Source organism: Ahaetulla prasina, chromosome 4, assembly GCF_028640845.1.
Source record: "Ahaetulla prasina isolate Xishuangbanna chromosome 4, ASM2864084v1, whole genome shotgun sequence".
In the NCBI taxonomy this organism is placed as follows: Eukaryota; Metazoa; Chordata; class Lepidosauria; order Squamata; family Colubridae; genus Ahaetulla; species Ahaetulla prasina.
In genome coordinates, this window is record NC_080542.1 from 147,862,919 (window position 1) to 147,889,117 (window position 26,199).

Below are 26,199 nucleotides of genomic sequence, written 5' to 3' on the forward strand. Positions count from 1 at the left end.
ACAAAATATAAATAAATAATAAATAACTCAAGCACATAACATATCTATACAAGTAGTTCTCGACTTACAACAGTTTATTTAATGACCAAAGTTACAATGGCATTGAAAAAATGGGATATATGACTATTTTACAAGTGTTGCATCATTCTTGTGGTGACAGGATCAAAATTCAGGTGCTTGGCAACTGACTCATATTTATGACGGTTGCAGCGTTCTGGGGTCACATGATCTATTTTTGCGACCTTCTGACGAACAAGATTCACTTAATAATTGTGTACTAACTTAACTTCAGCGGCTCACTTTAACAACCGTGGCAAGAAAGTTCGTAAAATGAGGGGGGGGAATCACTTAACAGATGTCTCATTTAGCAACAGAAATTTTGGGCTCAACTGGTTGTAAGTCGAGATAGTCAATTAAAACCTGAACTTTTGTTACTAAGCGAGGAGGTTGCTAAGTGAGTTGGCCCTGATTTTACAACTTTGTTGTGATGGTTAAGAAAATCCCCATGGTTATTAAGTGAATCCCCTGGTCACTAAGCAAGCTTAGGTCACAGTCGGCCAGGTTCAGTGAGTTTTGATCATGAGACCGGATACACTGCAATGGCTGTAAGGTGAGGACTGGTCACAGATGTGAGGATCAGACTTTTTTGAGCATCGTCATAACCAATTTATTATAAATGGCCTTAAGTCAAGGAATACCTTACAGGACTATAGACAAAACCGAGTTGAAAAGCGGTACTTGTTTTACATGGAATGCATTTGTGTGCATGCTGTGTTCACACACACACACACACACACAACCACAGTTTTGTTAATAGAATAGAATAGAATTTTTCATCGGCCAGGTGTGATTGGACACACAAGGGATTTGTTTTGGTGCATCTGCTCTCAGTGTACATAAAAGCAAGATACCTTCATCAAGGTACAACACTTACAACACTTAATGATGGTCATAGGGTACAAATTTATCACTTAATGATTAAACACTTAATGATAGTCATAGGCTACAAATAAGCAATCAGGAAACAATATCAGTAAAAATCATAAGGATACAAGCAACTAAGTTACAGTCATACAGTCATAAATGGAAAGAAGTGGGTGATGGGAACGATGAGAAGATTAATAGTAGTGCAGATTTAGTAAATAGTTTGACAGTGTTGAGGTGATTATTTGTTTAGCAGAGTGATGGCCTTCGAGGGGGAAAACTCTCCTTGTGTCTAGTTGTTCTGGTGTGCAGTGCTCTATAGCGTCATTTTGAGGGTAGGAGTTGAAACCGTTTATGTCCAGGATGCGAGGGGTCTGTAAATATTTTCACGACCCTCTTTTTGACTTGTTCTTATATAGAATCATAACTGTAAAATCATGCTGAAGATTTACTCTCTGGAGCTAAATGATTACCGAGAACAGATTTTTCTTACATTCCTGTAATAATTGCAAAAAACCAAAAGTGAAAAGAATCAACAGGACTTCCCCACACAATGGGATGCTCTTGAACTCATCACTCAGTTTCCTCAAGCTGAGCAATTTTAAGATGAGTGGACTTCAACTCTCAGAATTCCCCAGGCATCACTGGATCCTGGGAATCATCCATCCATCTATCCATCATCTTTCTTTCTTCCTTTTTCTTTCCATTCTCTTCCTTCTTTTTTCTTTTCTTTCTCCTTCCTTTTTTCCTGTCTTGCCTTATCTTGTCTGACTTCTTCCCTCCCTCCCTCCCTTTCTTGCTTCCTTCTCTGCAATGGAATCCTGCATCCAGTTTTGGTCACCACACTATGAAAAAGATGTTGAGACTCTGGAAGAGTGCAGAGAAGAGCAACAATGATGATTAGTGGGCTGGAGGTTAAAACATAGAACAGTTGCTGGAATTGCGGTATGTCTAGATTAATGAAAAGGAGGACTAGGGGTGACAAGCAGTCTTCCAATATTTGAGGGGCTGCCACAAAGAAGAGGGGGTCAGCCTATTTTTCAAAGCCCCTGAAGGAAGAACAAGAAGCAATGGACAGCAACTCAAATCAAGGCGAGAAGCAACCTGGAATTAAGGAGAAACTTTTTATTTATTTATTTTGTTTATTTATTTTTGTCGCACAGTCTATATAAGCATAAGCATGAAACAACTATACAATACGTAAGCATATATATGAGTATGAGCGGCGGTGGGATTCAAGTAATTTAACAACGGGTTCTCTGCCCTAATGATCTCTTCCAACAACCAGTTCGCCAAACTGCTCAGAAAGTTAACAACCGGTTCTCCCGAAGTGGTGCGAACTGGCTGAATCCCACCACTGAGTATGAGTATGTAATAACTATATTGAGGACAATTAATCAGTGGAACGACTTTGCCCAGATGTTGTGGGTGCTCCCAACACTGCAGATCTACAAAAAGAGGCTGCGAAACCATTTGTCTGAAATGGTATAAGGTCTACTCTCTGAGCAGGGGCTTGGACTAGAATAGGGATCTCCAACCTTGGTCCCTTTAAGACTTGTGGACTTTTTAATTGTTTTTTAATCTGTATTTATATGTATTTTAACTGCCTGTGAACCGCCCTGAGTCCTTAGGGAGATAGGGCGGTATATAAATTTGAAAAATAAATAAATAAAATAAATAAATAAACTCCCAGAGTTCCTCAGCCAGCAAAGCTGGGAGTTGAAGTCCACAAGTCTTAAAGGGACCAAGGTTGGAGACCCCTGAACTAGAAGACCTCCAAGGTCCTTTCCAGCTCCATTATTCTGTTATTCTCTGCCCCACCTCTCTCATGCCTTCCTAGCAGGGTTGCTATGGGGGGAAGAGGGTAAATCAGAGGAAGGGGTTTTGAGCTCTTTCGGGAAAGCTGGGACTAATCAATAGGCTTGCCAGCTTTTTAAGCCTTTTCAAACGGAGGGCAAACTCAAAACTTTTGCAACTCCAAGCCAGGTGCAGTTTGGGCTCCCTGCCTTGTTCACTGCCCCTCATCCTACGGGGCTTGCGGGCTCTCCGCCTCCCCTCTATCGGAGGCCGACGCAAAAGCAGCTCGATTGCACCAAACCCGCAAAAAAAAAAAGCGCGACAAAAACGCCCCTTCCCACGCATCGCCCGCTAAAAGTTTTGCTCATCGGCAGGGGGCGCTGTTGGCAAACATAACACACCATGGGTGGAATCGGAGCTTGTGTCAGAGCCGACGCGGCATCTATCTATTAGCAACGCGCAGGCGCACTTTCCCCTCCCTTCCCTTCAGAGTAGCTTTGTGGTTCTTCAATCCCGGCGAGATGAGAAAATAGAGCAAGCGGGCGAAAAAAAAAGCCAACGACCTTGAAATGCTCCCCTCCCCCTCCCCCTCCCCTCCCCGGCCCGCAAGTTCGCTTTGTTAACTCTTTCGTGTCCGAGGGTTTGCTTTTCTTCTACAATATTTTTACACGTTTACATTTTACAACCTTTTTGCAAATAAGTCTGCGTGTGTGCATACACATATTAGACATATTTTTATTACAATTATTATAATGCATACATATATATACTTGCCCATCTATATATATATATATATATATATATAATATATATAAAACATAATTTCTATTATAATATTTGTGCCTATATTAAAATGTGTTATGCTTACATCTCCCTCCCTGTCTCATGGTATACAATACAATACATGTAACATCATTTTTATTATAATTGTGCATTCACTATACCTACTTGCATCGCTATTTCTTTATAACTTTACTATAATTATATTTGTGCACACATTAATATAAATATATCTCCTCTCCTTCTCCATATGATATAAAATATATATAACACTATTTTTAGAATAGAATAGAATAGAATAGAATTTTATTGACCAAGTGTGATTGGACACACAAGGAATTTGTCTTGGTGCATATGCTCTCAGTGTACATACAAGAAATAGAATAGAATAGAATAGAATAGAATAGAATAGAATAGATTTTTTTATTGACCAAGTGTGATTGGACACACAAGGAATTTGTCTTGGTGCATATGCTCTCAGTGTACATAAAAGAAAAGATACGTTATATTACGATATATTAATTAATATATTAAGACAAATTCCTTGTGTGTCCAATCACACTTGGCCAATAAAATTCTATTCTATTCTATTCTATTCTATATTATAATTACATTTGTGAATACATTGATTATATAGTTTTATGCTTTCTCTCATTATACAGTATATATCTAACCTATTATTTTTATTACAATTATATGTTTTACACATTATATATGCATGTTATATAATATACATAATTTTATTATAATGATAATTATACATACATTCATATCTATACTTGCATCCATTTTTCCTTATTTATAATTTTATTATATTTGTGCATGCATTCATATCTATAATCGCAACTCTTTCTTTTCCTTATTTATAATTTTGTTACAATTATAGTTGTGCAGACATATATATATATATATATATATAGGCATCTTTTATTCTATCTTGCAAAAAAACTAGAATCCGACGGTCCCCTCCAGCCTACAACTTTCTCATGCAATAAACTACAACACCCATAACGCCTCGCGCTTGCTGGCTGAGCATTCTGGAACTTGCGCTCCATGAGCGTTTTAAAAGGGGCGAATCTGACCACTTTCTCACGTGACGCCCCTCCCAGCTGGACTTTACCCAGGTCCGAAGGGCCGGTACGGAGTGATTCTCGCTGCACCCCGTTTTTCCCAAGCGGACCCGGAGGTATGAAGGGTGCAAACTTGCGCGTTTCCCTGGGACGCCTCCAAACGTTGCTTTGACTCTACGGTTGCGAGTTTGCAAAGTTTGCAAGAAGTTTGCTGAATGGACGATCTGCAACCGGGCGCCCCCAAGCTGGCAAATCAGAAATTAGCTTTGGAAATATAATAATGATGCATTAATATACATAAATACATATATATATATACATACATACAAACAAACATATATGTATGTATCTATGTATATACTTGCATCTCCGTTTCCTTATTTATAGTTTTATAATTATATAATGTAATATGTACTATATTTCAGGGGTCACCAACCTTTCAGACCTCAGGGACCATTAAATTCATAATTGTAAATCCCGCGGACGACTAATATGATTTTTTTAAAAAGATAAATAGTATTTAGTGCAATATAAAAAAATGCAAATAATTTTTCTGTGGACCCCCAAAATTTTCTCACGGACCACCAGTTGGTGACTGCTGCTGTATATTGTATATAGAATAGAATAGAATAGAATATGTACTATATATTATGTGTATAATATAATATATAACCTAATACAATAGAAACCATGGGAGGGTGGCAAAATCTTTGGGAAAACAGCCATTTTTTTTCAATCTCATCCATTTTGTTTCAACAGGTGGACTTCAACTCCCAGAATTCCACAGCCCACAAAGCTGTATGTAAAATTTTGGAGTTTGAACTCTGTGCATGCTCACAGGGGGATTCTGGGTGGTGAAACCCACTATGTGCTGGCTGGGGAATTCTGGGATTTTAGGCTATACTTCCTTGCAGAGGAATTCTGGGGTGTGTTAATTCACACATGCTGGCTGGGGAATTCTGGGATTTGAAGTCCACATTTGCTTGCTGGGGAATTCTGGATGGCGAAAAATCCCACTTGTTCTTGTTGGGGAATTGTGGGGCTGAAGTTTGTACTTTTAATAAAGAGGAATTCTGGGAGTTGAAATCCACCCATCTTAAAGTGGCCCAGATTTGTTTAATCTGGGTTTAATCTGGGTTTTTTAATCTGGTTTAATCCTAGGTTAATCCTCTGTGAAAGATTTTTGAGAGCTTGTGCACAGTCTTTTTCGCATATCTGTGCATTGCAGTGGATATAAACTGGGGGGCTAAAAGCAAGGGGGCCCAGGGTCTGGCTTCCCCTTCTGTCAGTCATAGAAGCTACTTATACAGGACTTTGGATCTCTCTCAACCTGGCCAACACCGCAAGGTTGTTATGAGGGAAAAAAATAGAGGAATAGACACCACTGTGGGATATAAATCTAACATCAACATTTTGCTCCGCAGATCTGTTGATATCTTCCATTCAGAACTCTGATCGCCTGTGGCTGTAGGTATCTCAGCTGGAATTCTGACATTTGATCCTCCCTCGCAGGGAGGTTGTGAAACGTTATGGAACTAAGGCAGTATTAATAACACATTAAAATAGTGCGGAAATAAATGAATAAATAAGGATCGTTAAACTGTGATTAAAAAAAAAACCTGTTGGTTTTGCATTTTCATTGCCTCGTTTAAAATACAAGTATAGTCCTTGTCTTACAACAGTTTGTTTAGTGACCATTCAAAGTTACAGCCACAGCGCAGAAGAAAGGAATGGTGACTGGGTTTTTTCCTGTTACGACCATTGCAGCCTCCACATGGGCATGGCGATCAACATTCACGCGGTTGCCAACTGACTCACATTTATGACCGTTGCTTTGTCCTGCGGTCATATTATGTGACCTTCCGGCAAGCAAAGACAATTCGGAAGCCAAATTCGCTTAACAACCCTGTGACTCAACAAGTGCAGTGATTCACTTAACATTGTGGCAAGAAAGGTGGTAAAACTCACTTTGCAACTATCTCAGCAGTGGAAATTTTGAGCTCAATTGCGGTCATAAGTCGAGGACTATTTGAAATTTAAATTAAAACGGATAGTCCTCTGTTAGAGAGGCTCTACTGAAGGAAATCTAAATATTTTTTTGGCCGGGGTTCCCGTCTGACCTCCTTTTTATCCTCTGACCCTTACCTCCCCGACCCGGGTTCGATTACCGAACATGGGCATTGGATGGTATCTATCAGGTACCTTTTCTGCTGACAACAACGACGTCTGCAGTATAGACATAGACCTCGACTTACGACTTGCAAAACGAGGGAATTGTTAAGCGCATCACGCTCGACTTCACGATCCCTGCCGTCATTCAGTGAATCGGTCGTTAAGTGAATCCAGCTTCCCCCATTAACTTCGCGCGTCGAAAGGCAGCAGGGAAGGTCACAAGTGGAGACCGCGCGATCCGGGGAACGCGGCAACCGTTGTTAAAACGTGCCGTTTCCAAGTGCACAAATTTTGATCGTGGGGCTGCGGGGATGGTTCAACGGTCATAAGTGCGAGAACCGGCCATAGGGCCCTTTTAACTGGAAAATGGTGGAAGTAACTCTTTTTCAGTGCCATTCTGACTTCAGTCACTGAAGAAGTGGTTGTAAGTCGAGGATTAACTAAAATACACTTTGCTTGTTTGGGTCACCACATGCCGCGGACCCCCACTAACCATTTTTTTTTTTTTTACTTGGGCCCCTTAGAAATTTCCCAGGGTCCCCAAAAGGCCATTGGGCTTGAAAAGGGGGCTCGACTAGATCAGGGTCCCCAATTCTGGGCCGTGGATCATTCACACCCGGGAGGAGTGGGCGAGTGCCAGATGCTCACAACTCTGTGTGTGTGTGTGTGTACGCCCACCACTCGCACAACTGGTGCATCACGTGGGAGGTGAGCAGGTATACCACTCCAACAGGACCATCCCATTCCCCCCACCCACCCGCCCCTCTGCCAAGCGAGAAAGTTTAAGGACTGCTGGACTAGAATCAGGGTCTCCAACCTTGGTCCCTTTAAGACTTGTGGACTTCAACTCCCAGAGTTGAAGTCCACAAGTCTTAAAGGGACCAAGGTTGGAGACCCCTGGACTAGATGACCCCTAGGGTCACCTTCTACCTCTGGGATGGTGGGATTCGCTCCTCGGTCCCTTTCAGCAGCTCCTTGAACCCGTCGCGTCCTGCTTCCGTCATTCCCGACTTCCATCTTTGTTTCCTTGCAGAACATGTGGAACGGACGGCGGGTGGAGGAGCTCCCCACTCCAGCCTTCACGGTGGATCTCGACATAGCCACGAGGAACGCGCAGCACATGCGGGACCGTTGCAAAGCCCTCGGGGTGACCCTCAGGCCCCACATGAAGACCCACAAGACGCTGTGAGTGGGAGGCGGGGAGGGGGGGGTGATATTCGCTACCGGTTCGCAGATGGAAGCGCATGCGCAGAGCATGAAAAACGGGGCGTGATGACGTCTGGGCAGGTGGGCGGAGCCTCCCGCAGCCGCCACAACCAGTTCGCCTGAACCGGATAGAACCGGCTGAAACTGGTGGGAGGCCTCTCATCAGTGATGCGCAGCTTGGCTCGCTTGCAGCGGGATCTTCCCTGGGTGATATTCAGACGCGTGAACAGCCTCCCCACTCTCCACAAACCACCCCTCCCTTCTAGCACTGATGATGTTCCCTAACTGGGTCATGAGACATCTGCAAGAAAACCACCAAGCTCAGCATCAAGCACCCACAGTCCTCTTCCTTCTCCTCTTCCTCTTTCTCCTCCTCCTCTCCACAAACCCCACTCTCTTGTAGAACTGATGATGTTCCTTAGTTGGGTCATGAGACGTCTGCAAGAAACACCCCCCACAACTCAGAAAGTCAAAAGGGCACCACAGTCGTCTCCTCCTCCTCCTCCTCTTCTTCCTCCTCCTCCTCTTCTTCCTCCTCCTCCTCTCCTCCTTCTTCCTTCTCCTCTCTTCTTCCTCCTCCTCCTCTTCTCCTCCTCCTCTTCTTCCTCCTCCTCCTCCTCCTCCTCTTCCTCCTCCTCCTCCTCCTCCTCCTCTTCCTCTTCTTCCTCCTCCTCCTCCTCCTCCTCCTCCTCCTCTTCCTCCTCCTCCTCCTCCTTCTTCCTTCTCCTCTTCTTCCTCCTCCTCCTCCTCTTCTTCCTCCTCCTCCTCTTCCTCCTCCTCCTCCTCCTCTTCTTCCTCCTCCTCTTCTTCCTCCTCCTCCTCCTCCTCCTTCTTCCTTCTCCTCTTCTTCTTCCTCCTCCTCCTCTTCTTCTTCTTCTCCTCCTCCTCCTCCTTCCTCCTCCTCTCCTCCTCCTCCTCCTCTTCTCCTCCTCCTCCTCCTCCTCTTCTTCTTCCTCCTCCTCCTCTTCTTCTTCCTCCTCTTCTCCTCCTCCTCTCTTCTTCCTCCTCCTCCTCCTCCTCCTCTTCTTCTTCCTCTTCCTCCTCTTCCTCTCCTCCTCCTCCTCCTCCTCTTCTTCTTCCTCCTCCTCCTCCTCTTCTTCCTCCTCCTCTTCTTCCTCCTCCTCCTCCTCCTCCTCTTCTTCCTCCTCCTCCTCCTCTTCTTCCTCCTCCTCCTCCTCCTCCTCTTCTTCCTCCTCCTCTCCTCCTTCCTCCTCCTCTCCTCCTCCTCCTCCTCCTCCTTCTTCCTCCTCCTCTTCCTCTTCTTCCTCCTCCTCCTCCTCTTCTTCTTCCTCCTCCTCTCTCCTCCTTCCTCCCTCCTCTTCCTCCTCCTCTTCTTCCTCCTCCTCCTCCTGTTCTTCCTCTTCCTCCCTCCTCTTCCTCCTCTTCTTCCTCTTCCTCCTCCTGTTTTTCCTCTTCCTCCCTCCTCTTCCTCCCTCCTCCTCCTCTTCCTCCCTCCTCCTCCTCCTCCCGACCCCCCTCTCTTCTAGCACTGATGATGTTCCCTAGTTGGGTCATGAGACGTCTGCAAGAAGCTCCCCCCCCCAGGCTCATAAGGCACCAGCGGCCCCCTACACTCCTCCTCCTTTCTTTGCAGGGAAGGTGGGCTCCTCATGACGGGGGGATCCCTGAGGGGAATCGTGGTCTCCACGCTGTCCGAGGCCCGCCACTTTGCCAACGGCGGTTTCGATGACATCCTCTATGCTTACCCGCTGCCCTTCGACAAGGTGGGCGCTTGTGCCTCCTTGGCAGAGAAGCTGGACGCCTTCCAAGTGATGGTGGACAATCCGCAGGCCCTGGACCGGCTGAAAAGGAGGCCTCTGCGAACCGGACAGCCCTGGAAAGTGTGGCTGAAGGTCGATTGCGACAACGGACGAGGTACGTGCTCTTCCCTTGGGCCGTGCAGGGTAGTCCTCGACTTACGACCGCAATAGGGAGCAGGACTTTCGTCGCCATGTTCATTAATGTGAATCGCTGTGGCCATTAAGCGAATCACATGGTTGTTAAGCGAGTACGGAGTTCTCCCATTGACTTCGCTTGTCAGAAGCCGGACGAGGAGGTCGCCAATGGCGATCACGTGACCCCCCCCCCATCGGGGACGCTGCAACCGACCTAAGTTCATGCCAGTTGCCAGTTTTGATCACATGATCGCACGCAAATGTCGTAAGTATGAGGACTCATCATAAGTCACATTTTTCAGCGAGGTCTTAAGATCAAACGGTCATTAAGTGAACGGTTGCAAGTCAAGGACTAGCTGTGTCCTTCTTCCTCCTTTCTGCTAGTCGTGACCCCCAAATTTTCCAGTGGGGTCTAGAACAGGGGTCTCCAAGCTTGGCCCCTTTAAGACTTGTGGACTTCAACTCCCAGCTTTGCTGTCTGAGGGACTCTGGGAGTTGAAGTCCACAAGTCTTAAAGGGGCCAAGCTTGGAGACCCCTGGTCTAGAAAACAAACCAGTGGAAAATAAAGGACATAGAACGGGTAAAAACCCAGAAATTTAGGCAATTCAGATAGTCCTCAACTTATGACTGCAATTGTATCCAAAATTTCCATTGCTGAGCAGGGCCGTTGTTAAGTGAGTTTTGCCCCTTTTTTATCATCTTGTTGGCTACATTGTTAAGCAAAACCACTGCCGTCGTTAAATGGATCACGTGGTCGTTAAACAAATCTGACTTCCCCCTCAACTTCCATTTTCCCAAAGGGTAATCACGTGATTCCCAGGGCACTGTGACCGTCGTAAATGCGAGTCAGTTGCCAAGCGTCTGGTCACATGACCACGGGGAGGCTGTATCAGTCGTAAGTGTGAAAAACAGTCACAAGTCAGCTTTCTCAGTGCCGTTGCAACTTCGAACAGGTCACTAAATGAACTACGTGTGGACAAAAAAAAAACTAAGTCCGACTTTGAAAGGGATTTTAAGAATTGAAGTCCACCCATTTTAAACCTGGAAAACTCTGAATCAGCACATAAGTATAGAAAACTGATAAACAAACAAACAAACACATAAATAAGGAACAAGTCCATATTGAGGAAGCGTATGCTTCTCCCTCTCCCTCTTTCTTCTCAAGTTGTGCCCCTCCGTCTCCCCCCCCCCCCTTATAATCAACAGAGTAATGAGTTTGAATCTATGGGATTCCTTGCAGGACAGGATGCTGGTTATACACCAGCCATGTTTTAAGGTCCTGCCTGCTGCAATCTCTCTTGCTTTCCCATCTTAAGAAATTCTAAGATAGACTACTCCTTAGACTGGAGGTTTTGTTTGCCCAAACCCAAGTTTTTAAGTTTCTTAAAGAGGCGCTTGAGGTTGAACCTTTAATTCCCTCCAGTAAGATGGAGGGGCCAGGTTGCAAAAGAGAACGGGCGTCGCTAACGTTACAGGGGGGAACCTCGACTTATAGCAGTTCATTTAAGGACTGAAGTTACAATGGGGTAGAAAAAGAGGACTTACGACAGTTTCTCACACTTACGACCATTGCTGCATCCCCGTGGTCACGTGACCCAAATTCGGACGCTTGGCAACAGACTCATACTTATGACGGTGGTCCTGGGTGGGGGGGGGGGTTACGTGATCCTCTTTGGTGACCTTCCTCCAAGCAGAGTCATTGGGGAAGCCGAGATTCACTTTAACAACCGTGTGACTAACTTTGGCAGTGGCAGGGATTCGCTTAACAACGGTGGCCAGAAAGGTCGTAAAATGGGCCAAAACTCACTTAAGAAATGTCTCGCTTTTGCAAGGGAAATTTTGGGCTCCATGGTGATCATAAGTCGAGGACCTCCTGTAAAGTCGGGGGGGGGTGTGACCCCTTTCTCTGCTTTCTTGCAGCCGGTGTGAAGCCCTCGGACCCCGCAGCCTTGCAGTTGGCCAAGGCTATCTCCGAAGGCTCCACGGAGCTGGTGGGCATCTACGCCCATTGTGGCAACTCGTACGGGTGCCAAGGCCTCTCGGATATCCAGTCGGTCGCCCAGAAAACCACCGAGTTTACTCTGAGGTTTATGGAGCAGTAAGTGTTTATTCCTTTCTTTCTATCACTGGTTTATTATTTTATAAATAACACAAGATGACGAAACACATCTTCCTCCTCCTATTTTCACCACAAGGTTATCTTTGGGCCGATCACTCTCTCCGCCCTGGGAAGCAGGAAACAGCAGACCACTTCCAAAACCTTGCTAGGAAAACTGCAGAGACTTCTATAGACAGTTGTCAGGAATCAGCAATGACTCACACACACATATACATGCATACAAACACATGCACACAGAGAGAGAGAGAGAGAGAGATCTTCAATTTGCATGTATAAAAAAACAAATTACTGCCAGTATCAACTGCAAATAATTTCCATAAAACTTTTTTTCTCTTTCTGTAACAAGTTTAAGAAGCACAGATTTCTTTTCCTTTGTTTTTGACAATGTCCCTTTATCTGCCACTATTGACAGCTTCACAGCTCAAGTGTGTCCCGAAGTTATAATTGCATTTTATATATATATATATATGTAGGTCCTTGGCTATTCGGGTTCTCTCCCGCGGAAAATTGGTAGTGTCTTGGTGACGTTTCGACGAAGTCTCATTTGTCATCTTGAGGTTTCAGCTTCGTGCTTCTGGGAGCAATGTGTTCCCACATTGCTCCCAGAAGCACGAAGCTGAAGCCTGAAGATGACGAATGAGACTTCGTCGAAACGTCGCCAAGACACTACCAATTTTACGCGGGAGAGAACCCGAATAGCCAAGGACCTACATGCAAACACCCGCAAAAACCTCAGAAAACACATAGATAGATAGATAGATAGATAGATAGATAGATAGATAGATAGATAGATAGATAGATAGATATAGATATAGATATAGATATAGATATAGATATAGATATAGATATATGAAGGTCTGAAGTTAAAATTAAAATCCTAGAATGTAAAATTCTAGGATTAGCAATCCGTCTACAAATGTTTCATTTGGTGTTGGAGAGGTGGGTTTGGGCAGAAAGAGTGGATCTGTCCAAAAATCACCCAGTTGGCTTTTGTGCCTAAATTGGAATAGAGCTCCCTGTCTCCCGGGGATTGGCCCAAAGTCACCCAGCCAGCCGGATTTCCTGTTTAAGGCAAGTCTAGAACTCACTGCAGGATTATAACTCATGCCCAGTTTCCATCTCATCCCTGTTGTGTGTCTTTGGGCTGCAACATTTTTGTCCCCCCCCCTTTTTTTTTTGTGTTTGTTCTTGCATTACAGGTAGTCCTCAACTTATAGCCACAACGGAGCCCAAAATTTCCATTGCTAAGCAAAACATTTGTTGAGTGAGTTAGGCCCAATTGAATGATCTTTCTTGCGGCTGTTGTTAAGCTATTAACACGGCCGTTAAGTGACTCTGGATCCCCTTTAACTTTGCTTGTCAGAAGGTCGCAAAAGGAGACACCGTGACCGTCATAAATATGAGCCAGCTGCCATGCCTCTGAACTTTGATCATGTGGCCATGGGGATCCTGCAACGGTCATAAGTTGATTTTTCAGTGCCGTTGCCAACTGTGAACGGTCACTAAACAAACTGTTGTAAATCAAGGACTACCTGTATCTATTGATTTGGGGAAAATGCATGTCTCTTGACCACACTCCTGCCCCCCCCCAACCTGCCCCCCCCCCAGCTAAACATCCTTTGCGAAGGTCTGGTCAGAATCTCCAATTCCGGTTAAAAGGCTGTAAAAGCTAATCCTTGTTTATTACCCGGTATAAATGTTTGAACTGAATTGGAGGGCGGCAAGATGTTTATTTGCAGGATTTTTCCATATACTCCCCCCTTCCTCCCCCCCCCCACCCTCCCCCCCCCCCAGCTAAACATCCTTTGCGAAGGTCTGGTCAGAATCTCCAATTCCGGTTAAAAGGCTGTAAAAGCTAATCCTTGTTTATTACCCGGTATAAATGTTTGAACTGAATTGGAGGGGGGGGGGGCGGCAAGATGTTTATTTGCAGGATTTTTCCATATACTCCCCCCTTCCTCCCGCCCCCCCCGCCCCCCCCCAAGTCCTTCCCAGAAATTCAGGTGAACTGAAGCCGCTTTGAAGTTGCCTCTTCAAAGATCCAGCAATGTCCAGGTGGCCTTTAGTGGCTTTTGTCCTCCCCTCCACCGCCTTTCCAGGGTCCCCCTCCTCCTCCTCCCACTCGGCTCAAACAAAACTAGGGGGGCATTTGAACCCTATAGAGAAAAGGAGGTGTTTGTGGGGGGGGGGAGGAAGAGGCTTTAGAGCTGGGCTTCAAAGGGAAATGGGAAGTAAAGTTTTGCAGATCCTGGCAATGAATCCAAAGGAGGAGCAGCCCCTTCACAAAAATGGGTGAGGAGGGGGCTTTCTCGGTTTCCCCCCCCCCTTCAAAACAAGGAGAGAATACGGTGGTCTGTTTGGATGCCTTGAGGTCATCCAGTCCAGCCCTGTGATCCAGAGAGGGAGGGAGGAAAGAGAAAGAAGGAGAGAAGGAGAGAAAGATAGGAGGAGCAGTAGAGAAGAAGGAATGGCAGAAGGAAGGAGAGAGGAGGAAGGAAAGAAAGGGGAGGGAAGAATGAAGGAAGGAAGGAAGGAAGGAAGGAAGGAAGGAAGGAAGGAAGGAAGGAAGGAAGGAAGGAAGGAAGGAAGGAAGGAAGGAAAAGTCTTTCTCTATGACTGCGATGCAGTGACTCGTTCATTACATCAATTCTCTCCCATGATCCACATTCTCAAGGTCGGAACGGAAGCAGGTTCCCTGCTACGTGAGAATCTGTGTCTGATGTTTCCAAGCCAGGTGCTCCCTCGGGGCGTGGGGGGGGGGAATAATCTGCAGCTTGGGACATTCGCTAAACGAACAGCCGTAAGTGGAGGACTGATTATAGAAACTGATAAAGTCGGTTTAGCTTTGATCGGTCGTTAAAGGAGCGGTCATAAGTCAAGAAGCACCATTTTGATTTCTTCTCGCAGGCTCTGGAAAGCTGGGGTGCCTTGTCCGAAATCCAGCATCGGCTCCACGCCCTCATGCAGCCACCCGGTGCCCGCCATGGGCATGCTCAGCGAAGTTCACCCAGGAAATTATATTTTTTACGGTAAGTGGGAGGAAAGCAACCCAGGTTCACCCTTCTTGGCTCTTCCACCTCCCAGCCCCCCATTGTACCAGCCCCATTCCTGAAACAGGCCTGGCCTTCTTGGGGACCTCAAGGGGTCCCACGATGCCCAGTGATGCCCCTCAAGATGACAGATCTCCCCCTCTAGATGTCCTCTCTTATCCCCCTCCCCTTGTGCAGACTGGCCAATATTTTATAATTTTATTTTAATTTTTTTTGTCCTATTTTTTACATTTTATTTTTATTATTTTGCTTTATTTTACTTTGTATTTTATGTCATTTGTTTGTATTTTATTTATTTATTATTTTATTCTTTATTCTAATTTTTTTATTTTTTATTTTATATATATATATGTAGGTCTTTGGTTATTCGGGTTTTCTCCCGCGTAAAATTGGAAGTGTCTTGGTGACGTTTCGACGAAGTCTCATTCGTCATCTTCAGGCTTCAGCTTCGTGCTTCTGGGAGCAATGTGTGATTGCAGCTGTTTCTTCCTTTTTAACTGCTAGTGGGGGTTTGAACTGATTGGGTGGGAGCTTGGCTGTGCTCTGATTGGCTGGGGGGGTTTTGTGCTCTGATTGGCTGGGGGGGTGTCCTGTTTGGGTGGGGGCTTGGTTGTGCTCAGATTAATCTGAGTTGCAGGGGGATTTGAGCTGGTGAGTTGCATTGCTGTTGTTTGGCTTCGTGTTTGTGGTCGTGCTACATCTTCATAGTGGGTGTCTGCTGTATGTATGGATTGGAGGGGTTTGAAATGGCTAATGTTGCAGCTGCGGTCTGGCTTCTGGTCCTTGGTCGTGCTTCCTGATCAGTGTGGGTTTGGGTCTGCTTTCTGGGTGGATGTGTGGTGGTGACATCCTGTGTGGACCTCGTGAGTGTGGGTCTGGTGTCATTCCTCGTGTTAGGGACTTGTTTGTCAATAAGGGCGGGTTTCCAAATGGCTGGTAGGCGGGAGGTATCATCTCGTTTGTTCATGCTGTGTGGGCGTTTTTCTGTCTCAATGGCTTCTCTGATTATTCTGTTGTTAAAGTGTTCAGTTTTGGCGATAGTTCTGGTCTTTTTAAAGTCAATATCGTACCCTGTGGCTTTAAAGTGTTGGACCAGGGAAGAAGTTGGTTCCTCTTTTTTGAATGAGTTCTTGTGTTCTTCAATGCGTGCACTTATTCTTCTGCTGGTTTGTCCGATGTATGTGGTGGGGCAGGCGGTGCATGGGATTTCATATACTCCTTGATTTTCTAACTCAGGTTTGTCTTTGGGGTTTCTTAGGATGGTGGATATTTTTGGTTTGTGCAGAATGCTGTCTTGATGTTATGTTTGTGGAGGATCTTGCTGATTCTGTCTGTGGTGCCTTTTATATATGGGAGGAGGGCTGTGCCGTTTTCTTGTTCTCTGTCTTGGATTTTAGTGGGGGTTCTTTTGGATTAGTTTGGTAATCTTATTTCTCTGGAATCCATTGGATGTTAGTACATTTGTGAGAGTGTGTAGTTCGGTTTTTAGGTGTTGTTCGTCAGCTAAGCATTTTGTTCTAGAGATGAGTGTCTTGGCTACGGAGTTGATCTGTGCTGGGTGGTGGTGTGAGAGTGCGTGCAGATAGCGGTTTGTGTGTGTTTTCTTCTGGTAGATGGTGTGTCCTAGGGAGCCATTGGGTTTCTTGTAGACTAAGACATCTAGGAAGGGAAGTTGGTTGTTAACTTCTGTTTCCATGGTGAACTGTATTTTGGGGTGTAGGCTATTGAGGTGTGTGAGGAAGTTGTCAAGTTTTTCTTTCCCGTGTGGCCAGATTATGAAGGTGTCGTCTACGTATCTGAGCCAGAGTTTGGGTTTGTGATCAGATTTTTCTAGTGCTTGGGTTTCAAAGTGTTCCATGTAGAGGTTGGCAATGACAGGTGAGAGGGGTGATCCCATGGGTGCGCCTTCTATTTGTTTGTATTTTTGTCCGTTATAGATGAAGTATGTGTTGGATAGGCAGTGGTTGGTCAGATCTAGGATGTGCTTGGGGGGGTTATATTTGTTTTGGATAGCTGTCAAGGCTTCTTTGATTGGCACTTGGGTGAAGAGGGATATGACATCAAAGCTCACGAGTAGGTCGCTGGGCTGTAAGTTTTGTTTCTTTATGATCTCTATGAACTGGAATGAGTTTTTTACGTGTGAGGCAATGGATTCTGCATAGGGCTGTAGTTGTTTGGCGAGAAATTTGGCTAGGTTTTGTAGAGGTAAGCCTATGGAGCTGACTATGGGTCTGAATGAGGTTCCTTCTTTGTGTATCTTGGGGAGACTATAGAACTTGGGGCATCTGGATGATTTCTCTCTGGGAATGATTCTTTGTTGGATTTCTTCGCTGATGGGGGAGGCTTTTATTTTGGATCTAGTGGTTTTTTCTAGGTAGGTGGTGGGGTCTGTTTTTAGGGGCTTGTATGCAGGGTCATGGAGTAGGTTGGTTAATTTGGTTTGGTAGTCAGATGTGTTCATAACCACCGTGGCGTTGCCCTTGTCTGCTGGTAGGATTATTATGTTGGTGTCTTTTTTCAGGTTAAGTAGTGCTGTCTGTTCCTCTTTGAGTAAGTTGCTTTTGGGTGGCTTGCTGCTGCAGAGGATGTTGGTGATTTCGAGTCTGATTTTGTTAGCGTCGGGTTGATTTTGGTCAGGCTGGTTTCAGTTCAAACCAGTTCAAACCCCCACTAGTAGTTAAAAAGGAAGAAACAGCTGCAATCACACATTGCTCCCAGAAGCACGAAGCTGAAGCCTGAAGATGACGTATGAGACTTCGTCGAAACGTCACCAAGACACTTCCAATTTTACGCGGGAGAAAACCCGAATAACCAAAGACCTACATATATATATATAAAATAAAAAATAAAAAAATTAGAATAAAGAATAAAATAATAAATAAATAAAATACAAACAAATGACATAAAATATAAAGTAAAATAAAGCAAAATAATAAAAATAAAATGTAAAAAATAGGACAAAAAAATTATATATATATAATTTTATTATTTTTATCCCTTTTACTTTTGAAAATCGAGTTGGCAAACATCTCCAACACTCCTTCCTCCTCCTCGTTTTCCCACAACAACGATCCTGCGAGGTGGGCTGAGCTGAGAGAGAAAGGGGCTGAGGGCTTTCATGCCTAAACCGGGACTAGAACTCCCCGTCTCCCACTTTCTATCCTGGTGCCTTAACCACCAGTCTCGGCCGACTCAGGCAGGCATTTCCAGGCTAAGCAGATGCAGGTGTTCAGACTAACACCTTCCATGTGTCGGCTCCCCTGCCTCGGGCTTTCTCCCACAGAGGGACCAGGCCAGGAGAAAGGCAGCCCCAGAAAACGAGGGTGGGAGGGGGTCCTGGGGGTGGGCAGGAATGACAGTGAAGATCCTGCTGGGTGTTTTTTAGCCAAAATGGCCTTTTGGGAGCTTGAACCTCTTTCATACAATGTAAAATGTGAAATATATAAAATTATAGATGTATCAACTGTAGATAATGCATGGAATAATGGGGAGAGAGAGAGAGAGAGAGAGAGAGAGAGAGAGAGAGAGAGAGAGAGAGAGAGGATTGGATGGATGGATAGATAGATAGATATGGAGGGAAGGAAGGAGGGAGAGAGAGATAACAGTAGATGGAGGGATGGATAGGGAGAGAGAGAGAGAGCAGACAGACGGACGGACGGACGGACGGACGGATGGATGGATGGAGGGAAGGAGGGAGGGAGGGAGGGAGGGAGGGAAGGAGAGAGAGAACAGATGGAGGGATGGATGGAGGGATGGATGGGGAGAGAGAGAGAGCAGACAGACAGACAGACAGACAGACAGACAGACAGACAGATAGATAGATAGATAGATAGATAGATAGATATGGAGGGAAGGAGAGAGATAACAGATGGAGGGATGGATGGAGGGATGGATAGGGAGAGAGAAAGGGAGAGCAGACAGACAGAAAGACAGGGATGGATGGATGGATGGATGGATGGATAGATAGGATAGATAGATAGATAGATAGATAGATAGATAGATAGATAGATAGATAGATAGATAGATAGATAGATAGATAGATAGATATGGAGGGAAGGAAGGAAGGAGAGAGAGATAACAGTAGATGGATGGAGGGATGGATAGGGAGGGGAGAGAGAGAGCAGACAGACAGAAAGACAGAGATAGATAGAAGATAGATAGATAGATAGATATGGAGGGAAGGAGGGAGGGAGAGAGATAACAGATGGAGGGATGGAGGGATGGATAGGGAGAGAGAGAGCAGACAGACAGAAAGAAAGGGATAGATAGATAGATAGATAGATAGATAGATAGATAGATAGATAGATAGATAGATAGATAGATAGATAGATATGGAGGAAAGGAAGGAGGGAAAGAGAGAGGTAACAGTAAAACGAGGGATGGATGGGGGGATGGATGGATAGGGAGAGAGAGAGGGAGAGCAGTAAGACAGAAAGACAGGGATAGATAGATGATAGATAGATAGATAGATAGATAGATAGATAGATAGATAGATAGATAGATAGATAGACGGTACACAGAGACAGACATCAAAACTTACATAAAATTATATAGATACATAGGCAAAGATGAATAAATAGAATATAACTATATAAAATAATATACAAATGTAAAATATCCTACGTAAATTACATTCCCACTTAAAATATATTTAAATGCATTTACCTCCAAAATACATTCACATGTACATAAAATACATTTATATGTAAACAATAGATTTCTTCTACCCCCTTGAGAGCAAGAAACAATGTAAATTTATTCCCCAAACAACCTCCTTGCCAGGTAGCCTCATATAAGCCAGAAGGAGGGCTTGGTCCAAATTGAGCTCTGGGTTCAAGGGGGAGAGGGAATGATTTGAACCCAGTTCCTCCTGCTTCTCACCCCTTTTCCCCTCCTTTTATGAGTGAGAGTCATGTTTCTCAGCTTAGCAACTTGAAGATGGGTGGACTTCAACTCCCAGAATTCCCCAGCCAGATTGGGGAATTCTGGGAGTTGAAGTCCACCCATTAGGCTAGGGAATTCTGGGATTTGAAGTTCACAAAAATGTTGAGAATCACTTGGGCTTGCATTGCTGTTTTTGCTACCTTCCTGCCCCTCCGCAACAACCACCCTGTGAAGTAGGCCGGTTGAAAGACCACGAGTGGCCCAACGGATTTCCTTCCCTTCTAGATGTCCAGCAGATGATGATTGGCTCCTGCCAGCTTGAGGACGTGGCCATACGAGTCTGGACGCGAGTGATCGGTCACTACCCACACCGCAACCAGTTATTGGTGGACTGCGGATGGACCGGATTGAGCCTGCACAGCCTGGGTCTGCTGCCGACTGGCTTTGCCCTGGTGGACGGGCACCCAAACCTCAAGTAACAGAGCTATAATTCCCAGGCACCTAGTTCTTCCTTCCCAGCCCTCCCTGCTTCGCACCCGAGTCAGTCATCTTATCAAGATATCTGTCCATCGGTCTCTTTATCCATCCCTCTCCCAGAACTATCTATCCATCTGTCTGTCTGTCTATCCACAGGTAGTCCTCGACCTTATGACCGCAATTGAGCTCAAAATTTCTGTCGCTAAGCGAGACAGTTGTTAAGTGAGTTTAGTTACATTTCAATGACCTCTCTTGCCACGGTTGTTAAGTGAATCTGGCTTCCCCATTGACTTTGGTCATCAGACCCTCACAAAAGGGGATCACGTGACCCCGGGGGCATTACGACCGTCGTAAATGTGAACCAGTTGCCAAGCATCTGAATTTTGATCATGTGTCCACAAGCAAATGCTGCAATGGTCATAAGTGTGAAAAATTGTCAAAAGTCACTTTTTCAGTGCCATTGTAACTTTGAAGGGTTACTAAGTGAATGGTTGTAAGTCAAGGATTACTTGTATTCAATTATCTGCTTCAATATTTATCTTTGTCATTGTGTCTGTATTCATTTATCTATTACCTATCATTTATATTTTCTATCATTTCTCATTATTATTTTGATATTAATTATCTATCTATCTATCTATCTATCTATCTATCTATCTATCTATCTCTATCTCTGTCTGTCTGCCTATCTATCTATCTATGTATCTATTTATTCATCCATCCATCCATCATCTCTATCTATCATCTATCTATCATGTATTTATCTATCTCTACCTATCATGTATCTATTTATCTATCTGTCTGTCTGTCTGTCTGTCTGCCTATCTATCTATCTATCGTATATCTATCTATCTATCTATCTATCTATCTATCTATCTATCTATCTATCTATCTATCTATCTATCATGTATCTATCTATCCATCTCTATCTATCTATCTATCTTTATCTAATTTTCTATCTTTCATTTATTATATATTAATGATCTATGCATCTGTCCGTCTATCTCAGCAAGTATTTATAGGTTGCCCCAATCCATATAGGATGTATAATTATAATACTTTTTTTTTTTAAATCAACATATAAAATATAACCTTCAGGTTTGGTTTGGGCCAAAGGCTCACTGGAGCGGTTCCTTCCTAAAAGCAAAGGGGCTTTAGTACAGTTGGACTTCCACAGATGGGTGAGGCCACCACCAAGAAGTCCCGATCTTCCGCCTTCTTGCCCTCAGGCCCTCCTTCCTCAAGGGTTACCCTGACGAACAGCAGCCTGTCGAGTGGTTCTCCCTTCCACTATTATTTTCCAGCAAGGACCATCCGGAATGGTACAGATGGTCCTCAACCTACGACCACAATTGAGCCCAAAATCTCTGTTGCTAAGTGAAACATTGGTTAAGTGAACTTAACTCATGAACTAAATGAACCGTTTGTAAGTCGAGTGCTACCTGTGTAGGGTCTCCTGCCTTGGGCAGGGGGCCAGGCTAGATGACCTCTAAGATCCCTTAGGACTCTATGAAAAGGCAAGCCTTCAGAAAAGAACATTTGGCTTCTGATCTTCCTTTGCAGATTGCTGACTATGACCCAGGAGCACGGAAAAATTGAACCCATGATCGGGAAACTGGATTTTGCAAAGTTCCCTCTGGGCAGCCTCTTGGCTCTGATTCCTTATCACGTAAGTCTGGTTTGGACCTAGAAACAGACTGCCCCCATCTTTGCTGGTTTGCTGCTGGTCTAACCGCTCCCAAAAGTGCATTCACACAATCCATTTAACCTGGGTTCTGAATCCTCCGGTTTTTTCCGCTTTGAACAAGGCCCAGAACCCTAAATTAACCAACCTTGCAAACGTTCCCATGACATCCGGCCACAAAACAACCCTAATCCAGGTTAACCCCAAGCAGGGGGGGTTTTTTTCCCCCCAGGTTGTGTGAATGCAGCAGCTGAGCCTTATTTTTATTTATTTTATTTTATTTTATTTTGACCCTGGGGAGTGTGTTTTCAGCTAGCCACGTTTCTCACTGTCTCTTTTCTCTCTCTCTCTCTCTCTTTCTTTTTGCACTCCGCAACAAACGGCAGGCGTGTGCCACGGCCGCGATGCACCCGGTCTTCTTTGTCCATAGTGGGGGACGTATCGTGGAGACGTGGAAACCAGTGCGAGGCTGGTAAAAAGACAAGATGAAGAAGATCCGCAGATCTTGGCTTGTGGAATCATTTGAGGGTTCTTAGATCAGGGCTCTCCAACCTTGGTCACTTTACGCCTGGTGGACTTGAACTCCCAGAATCCCCCAGCCAGCAAAGCTGGCTGGGGGAATTCTGGGAGTTGAAGTCCACCAGGCGTAAAGTGACCAAGGTTGGAGACCCCTGCTTTAAGGTGATCGGTTCCCACAATCGTTTGAACTTTCCGGTGGCGTGGGAATGTCCGGTTTCAACTTCGCAAGGGTCTGAATTGGCGATGTAGCTGTATGTAAAGTCCACTCCAAGTCAAGCCAACCGGCCAATTCTTTTTTTTTTTTAGAACAAGTTTTTATTGATTTTTTTAGTTTCAACCCCCTCCTACACGCATACATAGTTTATGAACAAAGTATTGGCCATATCATATCTTTTACAGTTCAATAGATTCAAATATATTTGTTACTTAGTTACGGTTTTTGCCAAAATATTGACCGTCCAATTCCTTATCAAGCCACGAATGGTGGCTTATAAAGGCATGGCCAAGTTAAGCCGGTGAAACAGTTCTGTTTATGAAGAGAGAGAGATCCCACCCAGAAGTACAGTTTGTCCTCGACATAACGACCGTTGCTAAATGAGACTCTTGTTAAATCTGTTTTGCCCCCCATTTTACGGCATTTCTTGCCACCACTGTCGTTGAGCGAATCCCTGCGGTTGTTAAGTGAGTCACGCGGTCGTAAAGGGAATCTGGCTTCTCCGTTGACTTTGCTTGTCAGAAGGTCGCAAAAGGGGATCTCGTGACACACACACACACCCCTCGGGACGCTGAGGCCATCATAAATATGAAGCAGTTGGCAATGGTCTGCGACGGTCATTAAGTGTGAAAATGGTCATAAGTCATGGTTTTCAGTGGCGTGACTTAGAACAGTCACTAAATTAATGATTATAAGTGGATGTATCAGTGGCATTTTTGCTGTTTTTTTTGAAATGTGTGCAAAGCCCTTGAAGAAGGAGCGCTTTTCACACCAGGCAGGGGATTAGGGGTAGGGTAGTCCCTCCTTGAGATGTAGTCTAGGTAGATGGATTCAGGCCTGATCCCACAGGGTCCAAACCTAGTTTAAATCTTTGCGGTTTTCAGAACCATCTGAAACTGGCATTCAGGTTCCGGGATGTCACATGGAGACACCTTTCAAATTGGAAATTAAGGCTGTCTTACCTAGTGGGAAGGTGAAAAGCTGCCCATTTTAGCCATGAGGCCACGCCCACCCTCTTGCAGATTTGATACCCCTCCAAGGATCCCCTCTCTTTTGTTGCTGCTGCTGCTGTGACCCCAATATTCAAATTCTGGCCCCAAAGCTGAAGATAATTTCTATGGTCAATTCTCAGCCTTTGGAATAGTTTCAATTCCCAGACGTCCGTTCTTCTTAAATGGATGCTGACCTGGGGAATTTTGGGAGAAGCCCCCTCCTCTTAAAGCATGGCTGGCTGGGATATTCTGGGGGTGGAAGTCCTTCCCCCTTAAAGCAGAGCCAGCTGGGGGATTCTGGGAGTGGAAGTCCTCCCCTCTTAAAAGCATAGCCGGCTGCGGGATTCTGGAATTCGAAGTCCACTCATCTTAACATTTATGATGTTGACAAACCTTCCAGCTTGTCCTACACCACAAATTTGTATTTTTCGATGCACAGAATCCAGATCAGTTGTGCAGTTTTTTACATGCAATTCCCAATAGCTAGGCCGTTGGTCTTTCCGTGTTAAACCAGTTTCCTAGAAAGAACCAGGAGAGAAGCAACCAAGAACTAAGGAGAAATTTCCTAATAGTGAAGAAACAATTGATCAGTGGAACAGCTTGCCTCCAGAAGAGTTATGAATGCCCCCATCATTGGAGGTTTTCAAGAAGAGACTGACTGGAGAGCCATTTCTCCAGGATAGAATAAGGACTCTTGTTTGAACAGCGGTTTGGGCTAGATGACCGCCAGGGTCCCTTTCCAACTCTTGTTATTCTGTTATAAGCAGAATCAATTGCGTTCTCTCCCATGCACCTTCATCTAGTCTGTTAGTCCACATTAAGGAGGAAGGAAGCTGGGATGGATGGATCAATTCTTGATGCCTGGAGCCATCTGAGGACTTCAAAAGAGGACCTCATAAAATTCAATGTCCTTTTCTCGGTGGGTGGGACCGATGGCACCTTCCTCCCTCCCGCCTCTCTGATCTTCCCCAACGACCCCTTTGAAGTGGCCCTTTGTGGTCCTTCTTTGCATCCTGCAGAGAAAAAGCCCACAACCCTGTGAATTGTCAAATTGGGCAGGTACAAACCGCCAGACGAGAGAGGCTAGCTGTAAAAAGCCTTGTAAATCCTCGACCATAAATTGCAAATTCCTGTTTTTTTTTAATCTCCCGAGACTTTCTTGTTTGGGATCAATTCTTTCATTTCAGGATTTAATATTCTTTTATTCAATATTTCTGCAACCAGTCTCCCCTATAAGGTGACACTGGGCGTCTTAGCAGATGATTAAAAAGACCAGTCATTAAAGTTATTAGAATTATGCAAATTAAAATTCGAAGACTGTACTTTTTTTAAAACTGATGCTGCTCTTTTGCAATTTGGCCAAGTAGCCTCTTCTTTTCCGTTCTTGCAAAGTTGCAAGCCCAAGCATGCCGTTTCTGTTTCTTCCTCCTATGCGGTGTTTTTATTTGATACGACTTTTATTTTGTGGCATTATGATTATATTTTTTTTATACAGAATCAGTCCGGGCACTTTCCAGCGGGCAAGAGAATGAGGATAAAAAGAATAATTAAAATAAGGCAAGTCGGATAACAAGGAAGCAAGGACTAGGGGCAGGTTCTGAGCGATAGCCGATTTGGAAGCTGGAAAGGCCAATCAGAAGCTGAACTGCTTTGTGGTGGGATGAGAGACCACAAGGAGATCTGAGTGTGGAATACCCGATTTCAAAACAGGAAAAAAAAAAAACACCACCTCAAAAGGGTTAGGTACACTGTTTAAGTGTACCTAAACTTCCCAAGGTTGAAAAAAACCTTTTTTTTTCAACCTTGTGAAAAATTGTGTGAAAAAATTGTGACAAAATAAAAAAAAAACTAGTAGAAAACTGGAGACCCCATTGAATTGGGATATAAGATCACCTGTGGGGGGGGTGTGGCAGCAGTTGGGACCAGTAATTATGACCATTTTTCACACTTACGACCATCATAGCATCCCAAAGGTCATGTGATCAATATTCAATTGCTTGGCAACTGACTCATACTTACGACGGTTGCAGTGATCTGCTTTTGCGATCTTTTGACAAGCAAAATCAATGAGGAAACCAGATTCCACTTAATGACCATGTTACTCAGCAACTGCAGGTATTCACTTAAGGGCTATGGCAGGACTTGTTGTAAATTGGAGCAAAACACAATTGTCTCACTTAGCAACAGAAATTCTGGGCATCTTTTCTTCCCGTTTTATTCCGCTACACAGATGCGGACACAGAGATAGTAATATTTAGAAAAATGTGACTTGCGACCGGTCCTGGCTCTATTGTGGTCATAGGTTGAGGACTTGTGATAGGTCCTTAGCGCCACCATCTCGGATCAAAACCTCAGCTGCAGATGTTGATGTTAAAAAAATAAAAATAAAACAGCTTTTCAACAAAGTGTGTCCAA

General features: G+C 44.6%; 1 protein-coding gene across 2 annotated transcripts; it reads left to right on the forward strand.

The window, feature by feature from the left end:
- The first annotated feature begins 4,584 nt into the window (after window positions 1-4,584).
- LOC131196744 (D-serine dehydratase-like) lies at window positions 4,585-26,175 on the forward strand. 2 transcript variants are annotated; one of them, XM_058179979.1, is made up of 9 exons: window positions 4,585-4,687; window positions 5,996-6,038; window positions 7,777-7,928; window positions 9,544-9,824; window positions 11,766-11,943; window positions 14,872-14,993; window positions 20,184-20,373; window positions 21,939-22,044; window positions 22,446-26,175. In XM_058179979.1, the coding sequence occupies exons 3-9, from the start codon at window positions 7,780-7,782 to the stop codon at window positions 22,533-22,535; spliced, it is 1,116 nt and encodes a 371-aa protein (XP_058035962.1). In that variant the 5' UTR covers window positions 4,585-4,687; window positions 5,996-6,038; window positions 7,777-7,779; the 3' UTR covers window positions 22,536-26,175. The 2 variants fall into 2 exon arrangements, with proteins under 2 accessions (XP_058035962.1, XP_058035963.1); XM_058179980.1 differs by lacking the exon at window positions 5,996-6,038 and having other exon boundaries at window positions 4,589-4,687.
- The last annotated feature ends 24 nt before the right edge of the window (window positions 26,176-26,199 follow it).

Excerpts from the sequence above, each read along its gene's own strand:
- LOC131196744 (XM_058179979.1), top strand. The coding sequence starts at position 7,780 with ATGTGGAACGGACGGCGGGTGGAGGAGCTCCCCACTCCAGCCTTCACG. Across the intron at positions 14,994-20,183 it reads AGGAAATTATATTTTTTACG|ATGTCCAGCAGATGATGATT; the intron begins GTAAGTGGGAGG and ends CTTCCCTTCTAG. Across the intron at positions 22,045-22,445 it reads TGGCTCTGATTCCTTATCAC|GCGTGTGCCACGGCCGCGAT; the intron begins GTAAGTCTGGTT and ends AACAAACGGCAG.